At 36.6% G+C, this 18020-nt stretch overlaps 1 protein-coding gene across 1 annotated transcript in view; it reads right to left on the reverse strand.

Annotated features, from left to right (window-relative positions):
* Nucleotides 1–18020, reverse strand: part of ROBO1 (roundabout guidance receptor 1) — a 1126461-nt gene that overhangs the window by 108940 nt on the left and 999501 nt on the right. The window contains exons 6-8 of the mRNA XM_064580171.1: nucleotides 4086–4206; nucleotides 3596–3734; nucleotides 868–995 (exon numbers count right to left, since the gene is read on the reverse strand). Coding sequence (XP_064436241.1) covers nucleotides 868–995; nucleotides 3596–3734; nucleotides 4086–4206 — 388 coding nt within the window. The remainder of the gene's footprint in view (nucleotides 1–867; nucleotides 996–3595; nucleotides 3735–4085; nucleotides 4207–18020) is intronic.

Consider the following 18020-nt stretch of genomic DNA (forward strand, 5'->3'; position numbering starts at 1 on the left):
TAGGGGAGTTTTTTCACAAGCAAAATGTTTTTTAAAGGTCATTTTGTCTCTCAGATTCCACAATACAGAATCTGTCCCTAAAAAGAAAAAAAAAATGAGAGTTCTTGGATGAGACATAGTGAGAAATAATCGGTATGATATCATGAAGAAAAGGGATTATGAAAATGGAAAACATCTGGATTATGGATACAAAGGAGGTGAAAGAACCATTTCTGCACGTCAGTTTAAGACGTGAGTCTGACATTCAAAAACTTGTGGTCATCAAATGTGGCATCCATTTGGGCTCATGTAACATCAGATAATAAATCTGTATCAGAATTAGCCAAGTGCAGATGCAATTAATTCGTTCAACAGATATTTACTGAATGTCTGTTATTTCACAGGCCTGTAGGGAATAAAAAAAGATGGTGGGTGTTCCTCCTCTGTGGATGGATCGTACATTTTAGAGTGAATTAGGATTTCCTTATTTCAGTGTTCTGAGTTGTACAGACCCTGGAAAGTGCACGGTCTGAAGGACTGGTAGATTTGTTTCCATTTAAAGACAACATTTTCATGGTAATAGCTAGCTGTCATTTAATTAAAAGATTAGAAGGGCTCTATGTCTGAAGGCCCAGAGATTAAAGCACACTCTCCTCCTCTACTTCACCAAGACAGAACTCGCCATAATTTTAACAACTTAATTCAATTTCCTGTAACAAACACTTATAGAGCTCCCATAGGCAAAATAATAATTTCTCTAAATTATGTTTGAATGAAATATTGATAGCATGACTTGAAGTCTATATTTAACGTAAACTACTTGAATAAATCATATTTTCTTCTACTATCCTCATCACCCTTCTATGATAAAGCAGCCACAAACCCTACCTTGGACAGTCAGAGTAGCTGATGCTTCAGCCTTTCCAACCATATTTTCTGCCACACAAGTGTATGACCCCATGTCACCAGCCATCACTTTCCGAATCTTCAGGGTATGATCATCTCTGATTTCATATCTAGTGACATAACAAACAAATGCAGAGTTAAGTGACGTGCTACTTAAAAAAAATCCCATCATTAGCAATATGATGTCTCTAAGGCAACAAATCAACAACATGAAACATTCTCTTCAGAAAACTTAAAACAAAAGGTGAAATGTGGCGTCCCTTTTTGTAAGCATGCATAGAGCCTGTTTTCCCAATTTTGTTGGCTAAACAATTAAAATATTTTTCAAAAGGATATTTTTGGGCAACGTTGGCACTTCTTCATTCATTTCCTCAAGCTACTGTCCCCATACTAAAATTAAAAGATGGTGACGGTTAAATAAATTCTTATTATATGCTGGACTTTGTTTTACAGGTTTCATCTTTTAAAATTCTTACAACAACTACATGAAGTATTGGGGCGCCTGGGTGGTGCAGTTGGTAGACTGTCCGACTCTTGGTTTCGGCTCAGGTTGTGATCACAGGGTCATGAGATTGAGCCTCACATCAGGTTCTGCACTCAGTGCCAGAGTCTGCTTAAGTTTCTCCCTCCCTCTCCCTCTGCTCCTCCTGCTTGTGTGCTCTCTCTCTCTCTCAAATAAATAAACAAATCTTTTTTAAAAATCCAATTGTATGAAATATTGTATTCATCTCCATTTTAAAGATGAGAAATTGGAGTCCTAAGAAAGTAAGGTAACCTGGCTTTGGCTCTCAGCTGGTTTAGTGGCAGAGTTGATACCTGAACCCAGGCTCTCATTCTAGAGTTCACTTGCCTTGTCTCATCTCCTCTCCCCTTCAATGTTGGGTTTCTTTTGAAGTTTCACTTTAATCCTCTTTTTATTCTACATAATATCCCTGAGTTATATTAGCTACTGTAGGTTAAATATTGATCAGCTGCACAAACATTCCCAACCCCTATTTCACTAAAGCTCCAAATTCATAATCCCAACTGACTGATAGTTAGACAATACATCCTATAGGTATCTAATATTTCTTATGTTAAATACAATTTTCTTTTCTTTCCCCATTGTCTAAACCAACTTCTCCTAATATAATCTCCTGGTATCTTCCTCCACCAGCTCTCTATATCTAACAAATCATCCAATTCATCAGTTTAGTTTCAGAAATTTCTCTCTACTATGGATCCCTATCCCTATTTCCTGCCCCAGTCCACGCAATCCACATCTATTTTCTGGACAAAAACAACAATGGTGACCCTGCCATTAGCTTCACCCCACATTAATGTAATAGCCACAGTGCTAAAAAATTATTTTCTCTAAAAAGTAATCCTGTTGAGGGTGTCTGGCTGGCTCAGTTGGTAGAGCATGTGACTCTTGATCTCAGTATTGTAAGTCTAAGGCCCACGTTGGCTGTGAAGATTACTTAAAAATAAAATCTTTTTTTAAAGACTTATTTATTTTTTAGAGAGAGAGAGAGAGCGAGTGTACTGGGGGGAAGGGCAGAAGGAGAGGGAGAGTCTCAAGCAGACTCCGCACAGAGTGCGGAGCCTGACAGGGGGCTCGATCTCACAACCCTGAGATCATGACCTGAGCTGAAACCAAGAGTCAGATGCTCAACTGACTATGTCACCCAGGCACCCCTAAAAATAAAATCTTTAAAAAATAAGTAATCCTGTTCATACTAATCCCTTTTGACTCATCGGTGTGCATACAATAGGATCCAAAATTCTTCAGTCTATTATACAAAGCCCCTGATCATTTGGCCCCAGTATCTCCAACCTGATATAGCTTCTTGCCACATGCCCTAGGAGCTACCCATGCTAAACTTCCCACCACTCAAAGTGTGTGATATTCTTTCTCAGATTTGTGTCTATGTTGTAATGTCTCTTTTCCTGGCATACTCTTCTCTTCTTTCTTGCTTTTCAAATTTATACATATTTTTCAAGGCATTGCTTACATGTCACTTTCCTATGAAAACTCTCCTGATTTCCTCCTCCTCCAGGCTTCCACCTATGTGAAAAAGGGTTTGCCATGTTATTCTATATCTATCCACACAAATCTTTTGGGAGCTCCTTGAGAGCAAAACTATGAAGCCATTGTAACCCCAAAACCTAGCAAGGGCTCAACACACATTTGCCGAATGAATGGACAGACAGCTTAAAGACAACACCTGAGAGCATCATTTCACGGTCTCGTTCCCTGAGGCTGCAAGCATACTTCCGCTCTTAACCAGTTTCAAGGACTTGACGGATGTCAAGAAACTCTGACTTCTCCTACGCTTCCCTGGTGATTTTGTAGCTAAGGAAATAGAAACCTGCTTTTTAATTGGCTCATACCTCTATCTTTACTGCTATACCTCCCTTCCTTTTCCCACCTACTCCCATACAAGAAATGGCTCATAATTGTGTTCTGGTTGGACAGAAGAGAAACCTACGGAAGGAAAATCACATTCTACAAGAGCTCCCTGGGCAAGCCAGGGTCATGAATCTAAAGTTCTTATGTGAAACCCTCAGAGAAAGCACAATAACCTCCTCCTGATTCTGATTATCTCTAATATTGCATCTGGCCCCTGATCAAAAAGTCTAGAGTAGACTAGTCTCATGGCGCGTGTATAAGCAATGGTCGTCCAATGAGAACAGTGGATGAATCAGATCACCAAATTCTGATCTGTACCTGGATTTGGGCAGTTCCCCATCGTCTTTTCTCCATCGTACCGTAGGCACAGGGTCGCCTCGGGCCTCACATTTGAATTCTGCACTGTCGTCCACAGTCACAGCCAAGTTACTAGGTCTCTTCACAAACGATGGTCTCTCTAAAATTAGAAAAAGCCATCTCAAGAACAGATAAAAGTGAACAGACTAAAAACCATTTTAGATGTTCATAAAGACATTTATAATTTAAAATGTTATTTAGAGAATTATTTCACAAAGTTCCCTTCTTCTAGAAGCCTCTCTCTAGGTTTCGAGTTTTCTCCTAGTTTTCTTCCCATATCCTGGCTACTTTAGCTCAGGCTACTTGACTAATTTCTTGTCTCCTCTCCCACACCGGTAAAAATATTCGTTCACCTTCTAAAAAGATGACTTCTTTCTCCCTGCTATAAAGAAACTGAAAAGTGATAAGAGATCTACTTTACAGTGAGCGGATTAGATGAAATTTCACTTACCCAAAACAGTTAGCTCCGCTACTTCACTCTCACGTTCCCCAACCATGTTGGTACCAACACAAACATATTTGCCAGCATCACTTTTGCGGGTGTAAGTAATCATGAGCTTTCCGCCTCGTATCTTAAAAAAAAGTTTTACAGGAATACTATTAAAATTATTCTAGCCATGTTGACATGACAGAAATCTTCATAAGTGAAGTCTACTTTCCAAACAAAGAACAAAGCATAATTATATCAAAAAGCTAATGTGCAGTATTTGCTACATTTATAGGTAGTAAATTTAGACAGAATTTATGCCAAATATACCAAATATAAAAGAAGCCAAACACTTTTACTTACCTACATCTTCTTATACAGGTATTGCATTCTGTACAACTAGAAATCTGTATTTCTAAACTGGCCAAGTTCTTTCATATTATTTAGTTAAATGAAAACCAAACAAGTGCATGAATAATTCAGTTAGCAAGCAGGAAAAAAAAGGAAATTCTTAATACCATATGAGCATAATTAATATATAAATTCAGATTAGCTATAAGTGATTTCAAGGAAGCATATTCTGGTACTAGAAGATGTGGAAATAAAAATGTCTCTAGTTACTTAATTTGTCAGAGTTGCTTTAAAGGAATATATCGTTAAAGACCCCAAACCGTGCACAAACTGACGTGATCTAAAAAAACATAGGTGTTGCTGCTGCCCAAGTAGTTTCTCGGGGATTTGGGAGGCAGAGACTGAACAGATCCCAATAAATCATCTCAAAAGTCATTTGGACACACTCTTGAACATTTAATTATTTGAAGAAGAATTAATTACAAATGTAAGCTGACTTCCAGTACAATAAATAGGCTGAAGTTAACCATGAATTAAGATCAGGAAGCGGAAATTGAACTATCTTTACTTAATTTAATAGGCTTTTGGTGGAGAGTTGTGTTCAATTACCCAGGAATATCTATAATGCCTGAACCTTGGAAAGGTTTTGTCAGGGTTACCTTCTAGAATGTTTTTTCATGTAGGTTTTGAACTCAACCTCACAGTTATTCTGTATAGTGTACTGATGAGAGAGAGAGAGAGAAAGAGAGAGAGAGGGAGGGAGGAAGAAAGGGGGGGAAAAAGGGGGAAGGAAGGAGGGAAGGAAGGAGGGAAGGAAGGAAGGAAGGAGAAAAAGCAAAGCAAAGGCAGGAAAGAACCATTCAAATGGAATTGTTTTTCCATCATAAACTTGGAGTTTACTGAAACCACTACTTTATGAAGGTGGGTCATACTGTCTTGGAGTGCCGAAATTGCTTAGTTTCAATCCAGACACCCAAACTAGACACTGAGTCCAAGTCTTTACGTGTTAGGACAAACCAAATATTAACATTGCAGTTTTAATTTCTGTGGCTTTTATAACTTAATATTTTTTTCAGTCATTTTATCAAAACAATAATCATGATCCTCTAGGTACCATTACAAAAACCACACAGGGATTTTGTATTGCTCATGACTCTATCCCTCATACCTAGAATAACACCTCCACATAGTAGTCACTCAAATGACTTTTGTTGAATACAAACTGCTTTTATACACAAAATCTAGTCTGTTATCCAATGAAGCATTTCTATAAAGGTTTATAGCAGTTACATATATGTATGATATATATATCATATCTGGTAACTGCTATCATACTACATATATATATATATAATTTTATATATGTATTTGTATATATGTAATTTTATACATATATATAATTTTCATATATACTTACCTAAATTTCACACAGAATAACACAAAGAAATAAATGTCACACAAAAACAAATAAATCTTCCAAAAGTTAATGACTGTCAATACTTTGTGTGCAGTCTTCTTTTGTCTCTCTCTCTCTCTTTCTCTCTCTCTCTCTCTCATGCACACACACACAATATATATATAGACATGATACAGATCCACCTCCACCTCTACATCTATTCACACACACTTTTACTAATGTAGAATAATGTGGTATGTGTTCTTCTGTATGCATTTTCAACTCAATAATATGTTGAGAATATTTTTACATATTAAAAATTGAAGACTGGGGTGCCTGGGTGTCTCAGTCATTAAGCGTCTGCCTTCAGCTCAGGTCATGATCCCAGGGTCCTGGGATCGAGCCCCACATCGGGCTCCCTGCCTCGGCGGGTAGCCTGCTTCTCCCTCTCCCACTCCCCCTGCTTGTGTTCCCTCTCTCGCTATGTCTCTCTTTGTCAAATAAATAAATAAAATATTTTTAAAAAATTAATAAATGTTGAAGACCTTGTAGACAGATCCTCCCCAACCATTTCAATGACTAAATAGTATTCCACTATACATAGTATTCATTGTATAGATTTATCAGATTTTACCAAAATATTGCCCTATTGATAGACATTGAAGATATTTCATTTTTCCCTCTTCCAAATCAGCATCTTTTCTCACATGTGCAATTATCCCATTAGAAAGTCTCAAAGTGGGAGTCTTATTTCAAGTCCATCCAACCTTCAGGCTATTGGTTCACAGTGCTATTTTATGTTTCGTTAAGTGGCTCTTATGTGAATTTATCATTTACATTTTGGTCTTTATCATAACACTGCTGTGAAGCTGTTAGGGAAAGTGTTCTAGTAACTTCATTTTTCACTTAAGGAACCAGCAGCTCAGCAAAGCATAATCTCCTCTCCCGTAAAGCTCCACTATGCCCATCATCACAGTATGTTGTAATTCTGCGTTTCAATGCCAGATTTCCTCCCTGACTGTGAACTCTGAGGCAGGGAAGCATAGCTCATTTGTCTTTTAGTCCTAAGACCTGTCACAATATCTAGCAAAGAGTAAAAAAAAAATGTGGAAGGAAAGTGACTTGCCCAATGTCACTTAGCAAGTTGGAACAGATTTTAGCCAAGATATACGTCTTCGGCTGTGCGAGATGTGCAAATGACAGGAAATAGCCCACAGCACTGTTATAATTGTGATTTAATGAAGTTGAGCTTCATAAGCTTGACTTCTTGAGGTTCAGAAAATTTGAGAATCATATCAAGATCCATACTATTAAGATCCGCTGTCACCTTTTGTCATATACTTACTTTGAAACACTTCCCATAAACATTCCTAAAATCTTGAGGAAACAAAATCATTCTGGCAAAAATGAAGGTGACAAACTCTATTCTTGATAGGAAAGTTAAATGATCTGAGATGTGGTCCTGGATGATGTTCTGTTATTGGTTCTTTAATTTTGGATAGGACATTGAGCTCCTCCTATGCCTCACAATCTAACTTTAAATGTTTTTGCATGTTTAGGTGGTCACTTCATCTCTGAAGGGACTGTACATTAATAAGTAAAAGTTATAGCAAAGTAAGAGGAAGTCAACAAATACTCTAAGTATTCTTTTTGCTTTAAAAGTCAATGAGTCATGTCCACAATAAAATGTAAGGCTTTATGAATAATTTTAAAATACATTCAAATGTGGAGAAAAAGGAGAGTCAAAGAATGATAAAGTATAAATAATTTTCAACAGTACAGACATTTTTACAGCTTCAGGATAACATAGTACTAATTTACTTTTACAAATCTTAAATACTTGGGAATGTAGAGTTTTAAATCAACTTGCTGATGCACATGTGGGCCACCAATTAACATTATATATTGCAGCCCAACAGTGTTATATTTTGAAAGGATCTCTATACATTGAGAAGAAGGGAAATTTCGTTAACATGAGTTATGAGGGGGCTGCCAGGGGATTCTCAGACAGAGGGAAATTCCAATGTTGTGCTGAATGGGAGGGAGCAATAACTAAGGTGAACTACAAATTCAAAGAAAGCCATCAAGTACTGAAGAATGTGTTGTTCACACCCTATTCCTATAGGTCTAGCTATACCCTTGACCTTGAGCAACATGGGTACGAACTGGGCAGGTTCACTTACATGCAGATTTTTTTCAATAAATATAGTACAGTACTGTAATGTATTTTCCCTATGGTTTTCTTAATAACATTTTCTTTTCTCTAGCTTACTTATCATAAAGATACGGTATAGAATACATGTAATATACAAAATATTATGTTTATGTTATGGATAAGGCATCCAGTCAATAGCAGGCTATTAGTTAAGTTTGGGGAGAATCAAAAGTTATACACAGATTTTCGACTGTGCAAGGGGTGGACACCCGTAACCTCTATGATGCTCAAGAGTCAACTGTATTCATTCTTGGCTCAATCTTGAAAAAACTTTTCTAAATCCATCTGCCAGGAGACTTACGCTTTGGTGACACATAGCTATGTTTCGCTACCAAATATAAATAGAGAAGTCCTTCCTCTTTTATAAGATTTTAATTTACAGACTGCTTTACAGATTTTAATTTACAGACCATGTTTACTCTTCAAATTAAAAATAACCCACCAGACATTTTACAAAATATTTTCTCTGTCCTTTGTAAGTAAATACTAGTTGTATGGACTACTATGACATTTATTTCTATGAGAAGTGTTTTTAAATGAATCCAGTATCTCAAGAAGCTTTTTTCATTAGAATCATAATATGACTAAAAGCATACATTTATCACACCTGTTCATTTATATATAATTTCTGTATCAATGAAAAAAACCTGAAATAACGAATTGAGGCCTAAAAATAATAAGGCATTTTTTGAAAAATGCTTTTTTTTTCTTGAATAACAGCAGAGATATTAATCATCAATGGCTACATGAAGTCAACTAAATTGTACCTTCCTCCCCCCTCAGGGTGGTCTTTACCAACATTATCGGGTTGGAACAAAACTCAAAATGAAAATATATACAAAAACTTTAAAAAGAGAGAGAGAGAAGGTTTCTAAATCTCAGATAATCTTTCAAATTGATCAGAAGTACATACATTCACACAGGAAAGCAAAGTGAGCATGGGCCCTGGAATCACCGCCTCTTAGTATATACATGTGATGACAGACAAGGCGTTCACTCCTCTGTACCTCTGTTTTTCATCTCTAAAATGGGGATTCTCTTAACATACAACTCCAAAGATATTGAGAGTTATATGAGATAAATCATATAAAGTACTTAGAAAAATGCCTGCACATTATCATAATTATATATTATGCTTATGGATTTAAAGATTAAAGAGACATTTGCCTAATCAAAGCCAATCTTCCTTTGTAAAGCTACATCCAGAAGCTTTTTATTAAAATTAATTAGTAACACATCTTCCACTGCTTTTATCAGAAAAAATGTTTATTTGCATCAACATAGCAAAGCCTTAGAAACAAGTAATTCTCAGGCCAAATATATTCTTATTTCCTCCAAAACAGTGATTCTTTATGAGGGCAATCACCTGCCCTCTCCCAGGAAATACGTGGCAATGCCTTAAGATATTTGTGGCTGTGACCACTGAGAGGGGGGCAGGGGTGTTACTAACCCCTGGGGGGTAGAGGCCAGGGAGGCTTTGAAACAGCCTACAATGCACAGAGGAGTCCTCCACAAATAAGGAATTATCACACCCAAAACGTCAATAGTGCTGAAGTTGAGAAATTTTGTTCTGAAGGCCTGCCTCGGGCCTAAGGATAAAAGCTGGATTAAAAGGACAACAGGAAGGAGGAGTCAAAATCAGACAAAATAATGTGTTTGGGGTGCCTGGGTGTTTCAGTCGTTAAGTGTCTGCCTTCGGCTCAGGTCATGATCCCAGGGTCCTGGGATCGAGCCCCGCGTCGGGCTCCCTGCTCCGCGGGAAGCCTGCTTCTCCCTCTCCCACTCCCCCCGCTTGTGTTCCCTCTCTCGCTGTGTCTCTCTCTGTCAAATAAATAAAATCTTTAAAAAAAAAAATAATGTGTTTATTCTATTTGGGAAATCAGTGCTGCAACTTCTGAGATTAGTATAAATCCCCCCCCCCCACACACATACACACATACACCTTCTACCCTGTTAGTAAGACAATTTCACTATAAAATACTACATTCCATTCTGTATTCGCTGGCAATAATGGTTAGGGGTCTCCAAGCAGACATGACAACTTAAATGGAAAACTAAACAAGCCTCACCAAACCTGGAAGAAACTTACCTCCTTAAACACTTCAGAGACTGAAATTGATAAAGGTGAAGGAAGAAACAACAAAGTGCAGCAAATAGAGAAATAAAAAAAAAATGGATGAAAATGGTAGTCTTCAATAAATTCAAGTTGATTCTGGCAATATGTCAATGGCTGAATGGAAACAGAGCTAAGCAAAAGCCATCATTTTATTCTCTATGGTCACAACTGTAGACTACATGGGGGCCTGTTTTGTTGTTTTTTTTTTTAATAAACAAAAGAACAGGGAAAACACGGTACTACAGCCCTGATCAAATATAACACACCGGCTCTCAAGCAGGACCTATTATTAATCATCATCATTTTATGTTGAGTTATGTAACAATATTGATTGTAAAGGGTGACTTTATACATTCTAAATCTTAGTGGCCCTTTGTAAACCAAAAATTGACATTTCCTCTCTACAGAGAAAGGAAAAATGTGTCTAACACATACAAAACACTATAAATGTGAAAATAGCCGTATTTAAAACAAGCTAAGAAATATGTCTTGGCAGGTCCCTTCCTGCAACTGGATCTGACAGCCAAATTGTAAACCTATCAAAAACGAGTTTGTATAATGAACAGACACAATGTTAAACACTGCAGCAACACTCCTTCAATTAACATAATCCGGGTGGTGGAGAAGCAGACCGCCTTAAGCTTTCAGACAATATGCTGGCATCTAGCCTATGTCAAAAATCTAAGGCAGAGGTCCTACTTCCTCATTACCATATACCTTACCAGACCACGGTGGTAACCACATTAGAAACCCACATTTCCATAAGCTCTAGACAGTGCTTAAAGGGGGGCCTCAGCTATCTACATACGTAATAAAAACAAAACAAAACAAAGGTTCTCCCAGGGGACTTGCTCTTTTTTGGGAAGGAGACAGAAGAGGAAAAAAAGAAGAAAGTCGTAAAGAATTTTAAAGTTTTAAATATCAGCCTCTGAATTTTTTTTAAAAAAGTGTTTCAGAGACATTAAGGTATAGAACACATCAATGTATTTGATATACAGGATTCTTATAAACTAGCATTTTTCCCTTTAAAAATTAATATATGGTCATTTTCCTGTCTTCTCTCCTAGTACTTAAAGATTTCTCTGAAGCTGTTGAAAATCCCTTTCTAGACTGTTTTCCTCTTTACTAGACTGTCTACTAAATGCCAAGATTATATAGAAAAATCAGGCATAAAATGTAGCTTTTTAACCAAAAAGAGAATCATTTTATATTTCCAGTAAGCATGAAAAAATCAGAATTAGAACTTCAATCTTATTTATTATTTATTCTTATTTCCAGAATACAAGAAGAAAAACTGATTACCTTTGTACACATAGAAGCATGTTTTCTTTAAAAAAGTAAATTAAGTTTTTGTCTGATTATTCAATGAAGTATATAGCCTACCCTGCAATCAGTACTTAAAATCAGAAATAAAGATGAACTTAAAATGAACTCCTTGGTATGTCTTCATTTTCTACCCTAAAGCAAGTCAGATGATTTGCAGTATCTGTTACACAGGAATTTTTTTTTCAGGCGTCACCCTCACGTTAGCCATACACCTCTAGGTTAACATACTAACCCAACTGGGGCTAATTAACTAGTTTGGCTACACAAAATCTTTTCTGCTTTTAATTACATTAACTTAATGTGACTTGAATTCAGCAGACCAAAAATGAAACCACTAATTATATTAAGGGCTTCAAAGATGATTTCAAATTGCTAACCACCAAACTGTCATATAATTTATCTCATTTCCTTTAATAGATTTTGCATTTAAAATCTGTGTTCCTTACTAGAAATACTATTTTTAAACTACATCATAACAGATTAAAAGAATAATGACTTAGAATGCTAAAGGAGAAATATGTTTAAATAATACCTATCAGACACACATAGGTGTCATCAAACCAGTGAGAAATTATGCAGTACTGAATTTTTACAATTTTCAAAAAGATTTAAAGGCTCAGAAATATTCATTTACAGTAGTGAAGGTTTGATAAGCAGGGTTAACATGAAGAGTGAAATTTTTAAAGCACCTGAATTTAGAAATTATTTTTTTCTGAAAAACTTGATTCTTTACCACTGTTCTCACACTATTTTTGCAAAGTAAATAAGAGGAGAGGCTTTGAATTACAGTCTAGTTTAGTATATATCATCCTTAAACAATTTCCTACTAACTCTCTTTGGGTAGAATATCTGTTCCCAGCAATGTTGTCAATTCTGCCTGGATCTTTGACCTACAGCACGGATATCAAGCTGTTGTGAACTTGAGGAGAAGTACTTTGCGTGGGCTTAAGACTTCTCAATGACAATGAGATGCAGGTACCCCAGATGGCCAGCCATGGCCCCCAGACATTCTCCTTGGTGAAAGAAACTGCAGGGCAGTTTTGGATGGTCCCTACGGACTCCTTTCAACAGAGACATGTAGAAAAGAGTCAGGACAACAGCTTTTAGTTTTTTTAAATTTAGCATTAATTCAACAACAACGACAACAAAAATAAACCAAAAAGATATCTTGCTTGAGCAGGGAGCAGAGAGAGAGGAATTAAAATAATACCCACTACTTTCGCATCTGGCTGCAAAAGTGGTATCACTTTTTTTGTTGCTTTAATGCAAACAATTCAGATTAAAGCGTCCACGTTTTCTACAACATACACTACAACAGCATCTTTCAAAAATAACCATGCTTTACTGCATTTGAAATTAAGCAAAAAGACTGGTGGTAGTGGAATTAAGTGTACAAATGATAGACAAAGGATTGGATAAAATACATGTCTCGTAGCAATCTAAAAAAAATTACAACGAAGCAAAGTATAATTCCTATAATTCAGATCCTACACAATATGAAAGAAATTATTGTATTTCTTATTTGGCAATATTTCTTACACCTTTAGTTCAAAAAGAATAGTTAATAAAAAAGTCATGTCTAGAATTAAATCATTTCATGTTTTTACTAATTCTGCTTTAATATCATATACAGGTACTTTATATTTCTGAATATACATATTAATGATTGTGTTCTTGTTTCACTCTTTGGAACCTAAATTTTAATGTAGTTAGCAATCAGATACAAATTTAAATTTTTGATAAATTTCCACTATCAAAAATCACTGACCTAAAACAATTTGTATCTATTGCTCTAGTCACTGTAAGCACTTTTCTTAGTAGATAAACAAATTTCAAGAAAATTTTTATTTATTCTGCTTATTTGTACTACTCTTGTCACACAAAAATAATGCTTTTTAAAATATCAGGTATCCATGACAACACGATTTCATATTTAAGTCTCAAGCATATGTTTTATTTTAAGTAAACATATAAACAATACACCAGGATCGGCCAAATCACAGTTCTTCCTGGCTAACAAAGTTTATTTACTCTTTCTACTTTTCATAAAGGCTATTATCTCTCAATTCACTTCCGAAAAATGTTCACCTCTCCCTATTCCTTTATCATTTCCATTCACAGAGACCTTAGAGAGAGAGAGGGAGGGAGGGAGAAAGAAGAAAAAAATGCATTGTTTTAAGTATTTCCCACTCAAGTCTCTTGATTAGATGTGACCTGGTTTCACGCTGCTCATCCAAAGGTTGTTAGGTAAAGCTGCCTTGTACTCATCACCAGTTCCACACGGACTCGTGACACAATGAGGGCAGCGGGACCCCAGAGATGGGTTCAACTGAGAAAAACAGATTATAGAGGAGTATTCACAATGTTTTTTTACTGTAGATTATTTAGAAAATTAATTCAGATTTTAATAGCACTGTAAAAAGTTTTCCCCTGGATATCACTCATCCACTGACTCATCATCCATTCTTACGCAAAGCCCATTTCCTGTTCTGCAGTCTACTTAAAGTGTAAATAATGTCCCCGGGATTTGCACAAAACGTATTATATAACATAAAGGTGCCTGGGTAAGTACATATTCATTATAAAAAATTATGGAAATGATAAATCGAAAGCAAGCAAATGACCATTTTGCATTTTTCTTGCGGACATTAAAAAGGGCGGTGTTACAAGGAGAAAAACATAACTTGTAGGTCTTTCAACTGTTCTCTTAGCAGTAGAACAGAGAGGAAAAATAGGCAATTAGGATCTCTCCACTGGTGTCCCATATTTGCTTAGGCTGCATGCATAGAAGAGAACATGATCCAATTTCATTTGTTTGCCGGTACACTTTACAATACCATTTAAAAACCAACACGGTTTCAGCCAGGAGTCTAAACACACTCGGTCATCAGAGGGAAGCAACAAGAGACTCATGCAGAAAAAGCAATTATCCCAGTGGGGGCACGTGGCTCTCCACTGCTTGGGGAGCTGGCCCGCTGAGAACACAGGCCTGGGAGAATTGCTGCCTAGGACTATGGCAGCTGCACTTTTCTGGTATTTCCACTTCCCCGACTAAACTTTTCATTTCTCCCTCATAGCAGTTTATAAACTGGGAGTTGGCCGTTGGCTGCTGCGGAGTCACACCTCTGATAATTTGATCACGGACCACGTCAGGAAGCACTGTACTGCTAATTGCCAGCAAGGGGGAACCACCCTACAGAGAGAGACACAGTTAAGTCACAGGGAGAGGAGAATTTTCTTTGTGAAGGTATAAATTATTACCTTTCTGTCTACAGAGTCTCTATCACCAGAGGACCTTCCCGTGAATCCTCATTTTAACAAGGAATAGTAGAAAAGAAACACAGTCTCCTTAAAACCCGCCTCTTTCCCTGGAGTGTGGCTCAAAGTCAATATGAAGACTTGGGTTTGGCATTTTCTCTTAGACACCCATTTTCTTGAGCCAGTCATAGTTATGTAGCCTAAAGCAATCAACCGAGAAAGCCCCCTTTAATTTACTGTATTTCAAACCAGGGGCAGGCAACTGCTTGGTGTTGGTGAAATGGAGAGCAGATAAACAGGGAAGGCTTTTAGCTGATTCCCCAGGTTTCTGGTTCCCCAATCATTAAGATCAGAGCCCAAAAGTAAATCCTCATAAAGAGGAGGTAATATAAAGAGTGGTTTTGGAAGAAAATAGCCTTTGCTAGCTATCTCCTAAAAGTAAGAAAGTTGATTGATTTTTACCTCTATGAAAATTATAGGTGTTACGTGGTAGCGTTCTGCATGCATATGAAAAATTAATTTAACTCATAGCTATTAAAGTTAATGTATTAGTTCCTTCACAGGTCTCATGAAACAATGTCCTGCTGTTTTAAAGGTAAAAACAAAGTCTTATGGGCAATTTTCACTTTTCTAAAAAACCAGGTTTGCTTTTTATCACCTCGTCCAACCATCTGGCTATAATTCTGAATTTACATACAGTCACTGTTAGGACAGCCTGAAATAAAAATCTATGGAGGAATTATGACTATACTCTAGAAATAAAGATGACAGATGCTCATAGTATTTGAGGGAAGAAAAGCTCATATTCAAACACTTGGCTCTTTCAAGTTACAAGTGCCCCAGCTGAAAGTACTTTTCAAACAGTAAATCCCTTTTTCTCTCCATCAGTTCTTATGCTTAGGTCTTCTCTATAGTTTTGGTCCAGTGTGAGAATTTCCCTCACCCCCAAATGCCTTGCTAAGATAATGCCTTTTCCAGAGACTGTGTATAATTTGTTACTCTTGAAATTTAAATGCATTTATATTCTGAATAAGATACATAACCATGGCAGAAAAAGTCAAATCAAGGTTGAGCATGCAAGGGATTCTTGGATTCAGAAATTCACAATGACTTTATGGAAATTAAGTAAGGAAAATTACTTTATAGAAACATTTATAATTTGAAAAAAGTAAAAAGCAATAAAATCCTTTAATCCTATTTATTGGGATTCTCTGCAAATATGAACATCCCTAAAGTAGCTACACATTGAAGTAAACACCCACTCCCATTCTGTGGTATTTTAATCCCAGAGTCAAAGGGGAGCAAGAGGAGACTTAATCAAGCTTAATTGATTAATCAGAAGTCAGGGCTCATCAGACCAGGGTCAGAGACTCAATATCCATATGGCCAGTTGCTTCACTCTCTTTTATTGATCACAAGACTATGTCAGAACCTAGCTCCGTTATTTGGCAAATGCGTGCCTCCTCCCATAAGGGACATATGATAAGATAAAAATAATAATCCTCTTCTCCCCCAACAGTGCTCATGTTAAAACAAATGAAAATACATCTAAGTACTACCTAAGAAAGCAAGTTGAGTAATTTGCACATGTGAGAAAGACATTAAATTCATGAGAAAAAAAGGTGGGAGCTAGGGCTTAAAGGAAATCTTCTCATTGGTTTACATTAAGCTTCAGAGTTACCCATACACATTTCTCACTATTTCCTGAGAACTAATGATTAAGGCATGGACAAATAAGAAATAAAAACAAATGTATCATGACCCCTTCTATTTCTATAGTTATCTGTGAAAAAGGAAAGATATTTGTTTAGGATAATCTTTCTCGGTTATAAATAGTTCAGTTCTCTGTTCAAGACAAAAGCGTCCTGAACAGAAAATGTAGTGCAAAAAGTATCAATGGTGTTAGCGACCTCAGTGTTCTGAACTGCTCCTAACCCTAAGTCTGTAAGTATTTGAATTTTGAGTTGAAATTCAGAATTTTGTAAATTATAGATTGCATCCACACAAACGTAATGAGTAGCTATTTTATTAACTAAATATTAATATTCTATTATTCTATTCTATTATCCTATTCAATATTAATTATTAAATCCTAATAGAAGGAGGTTCCAGAATTAAGTGGTGGGAAAGGTTCTGGTGGAAGTGATGTTAGCCAGTGGAAAGATTAAGGAAAAAGATAAAGTCAATTAAAAAACAACAACAAACTTGATCCCATGTTTCTTGCCTCTCTTCCACATGAAATATAAATTCTATAATGGTAAAGAACTTGTATCTCTAGTATGTAGCACAACACCTACAGAAAAGATAATACCAGATTTTTCAAGATCTAAAAAAGCAGATACATAGAATTCCTTGATTTCATTCATCACTTCAGAAAAAGGCTTGATATTTTAGAATTTAAGTTAGAAGTACACTATTTTATATTGCCTTGCAGAGGACAAATTCAAATTCTTTTTTTTTTCCTTAAAGATTCTATTTATTTATTTGACAGAGAGAGACAGCGAGAGAGGGAACACAAGCAGGGGGAGTGTGAGAGGGAGAAGCAGGCTTCCCGCCAAGCAGGGAGCCCGGTTTGTGGGGCTCGATTCCAGGACCCTGGGATCATGACCTGAGCCGAAGGCGGACACTTAACTACTGAGCTACCCAGGTGCCCCCAAATTCAAATTCTAATGATTTAATGTCAAGGTAATAAATAAATTTAAATTCTCTGATGATTCAAAAGAAGTTTTAAAGGTTTTACCAACTGCAAAAATGTAGCGGTACCTGGATGGCTCAGTTGGTTAAGTGCTTGACCCTCGATTTTGGCTCAGATTCTGATCACAGGGTTGCGAGATCAAGCCCAGCTTTGGACTCCATTCTGGGCATGGAGCCTGCTTAAGATTCTCTCCCCCGCTCCCTATGCCCCCCTCCAAAAAAAATCACCTGCAAAAGCCTAACCCCTGAAAAAAATTAAGTCCTAAGTATAAAATGCCTTTGATGGTTTTCTCCAAAAGCACATGAAAATTATATCAGTGAGTCTGTGGTACATTTCATAAATGTATGAATGTATACAGCAATCTGTATTATTATTGTTATAGGTGATGCAAATCGTGATGTATCAACATGTACTACCTACACGACACTATCACATTCAGCATCTTTGATTTTTACAACAGTCTCACAAAGGGAAATATATTTTCCTATTTGGGGATGAGAAAACTAAAGCTCAGAGAATATCAGAAACTTGCTCTACATCATGTAATAAGTGGATCAGAGCTCATTCTCCACAGATTCAAAATAAAGCTTACATAGAGTGCT

The sequence above is a fragment of the Mirounga angustirostris genome, unplaced genomic scaffold (genome assembly GCF_029215605.1).
Source record: "Mirounga angustirostris isolate CCGP_5_RB_7025 unplaced genomic scaffold, mMirAng1.0.hap1 SCAF_1, whole genome shotgun sequence".
Classification (NCBI taxonomy): domain Eukaryota; kingdom Metazoa; phylum Chordata; class Mammalia; order Carnivora; family Phocidae; genus Mirounga; species Mirounga angustirostris.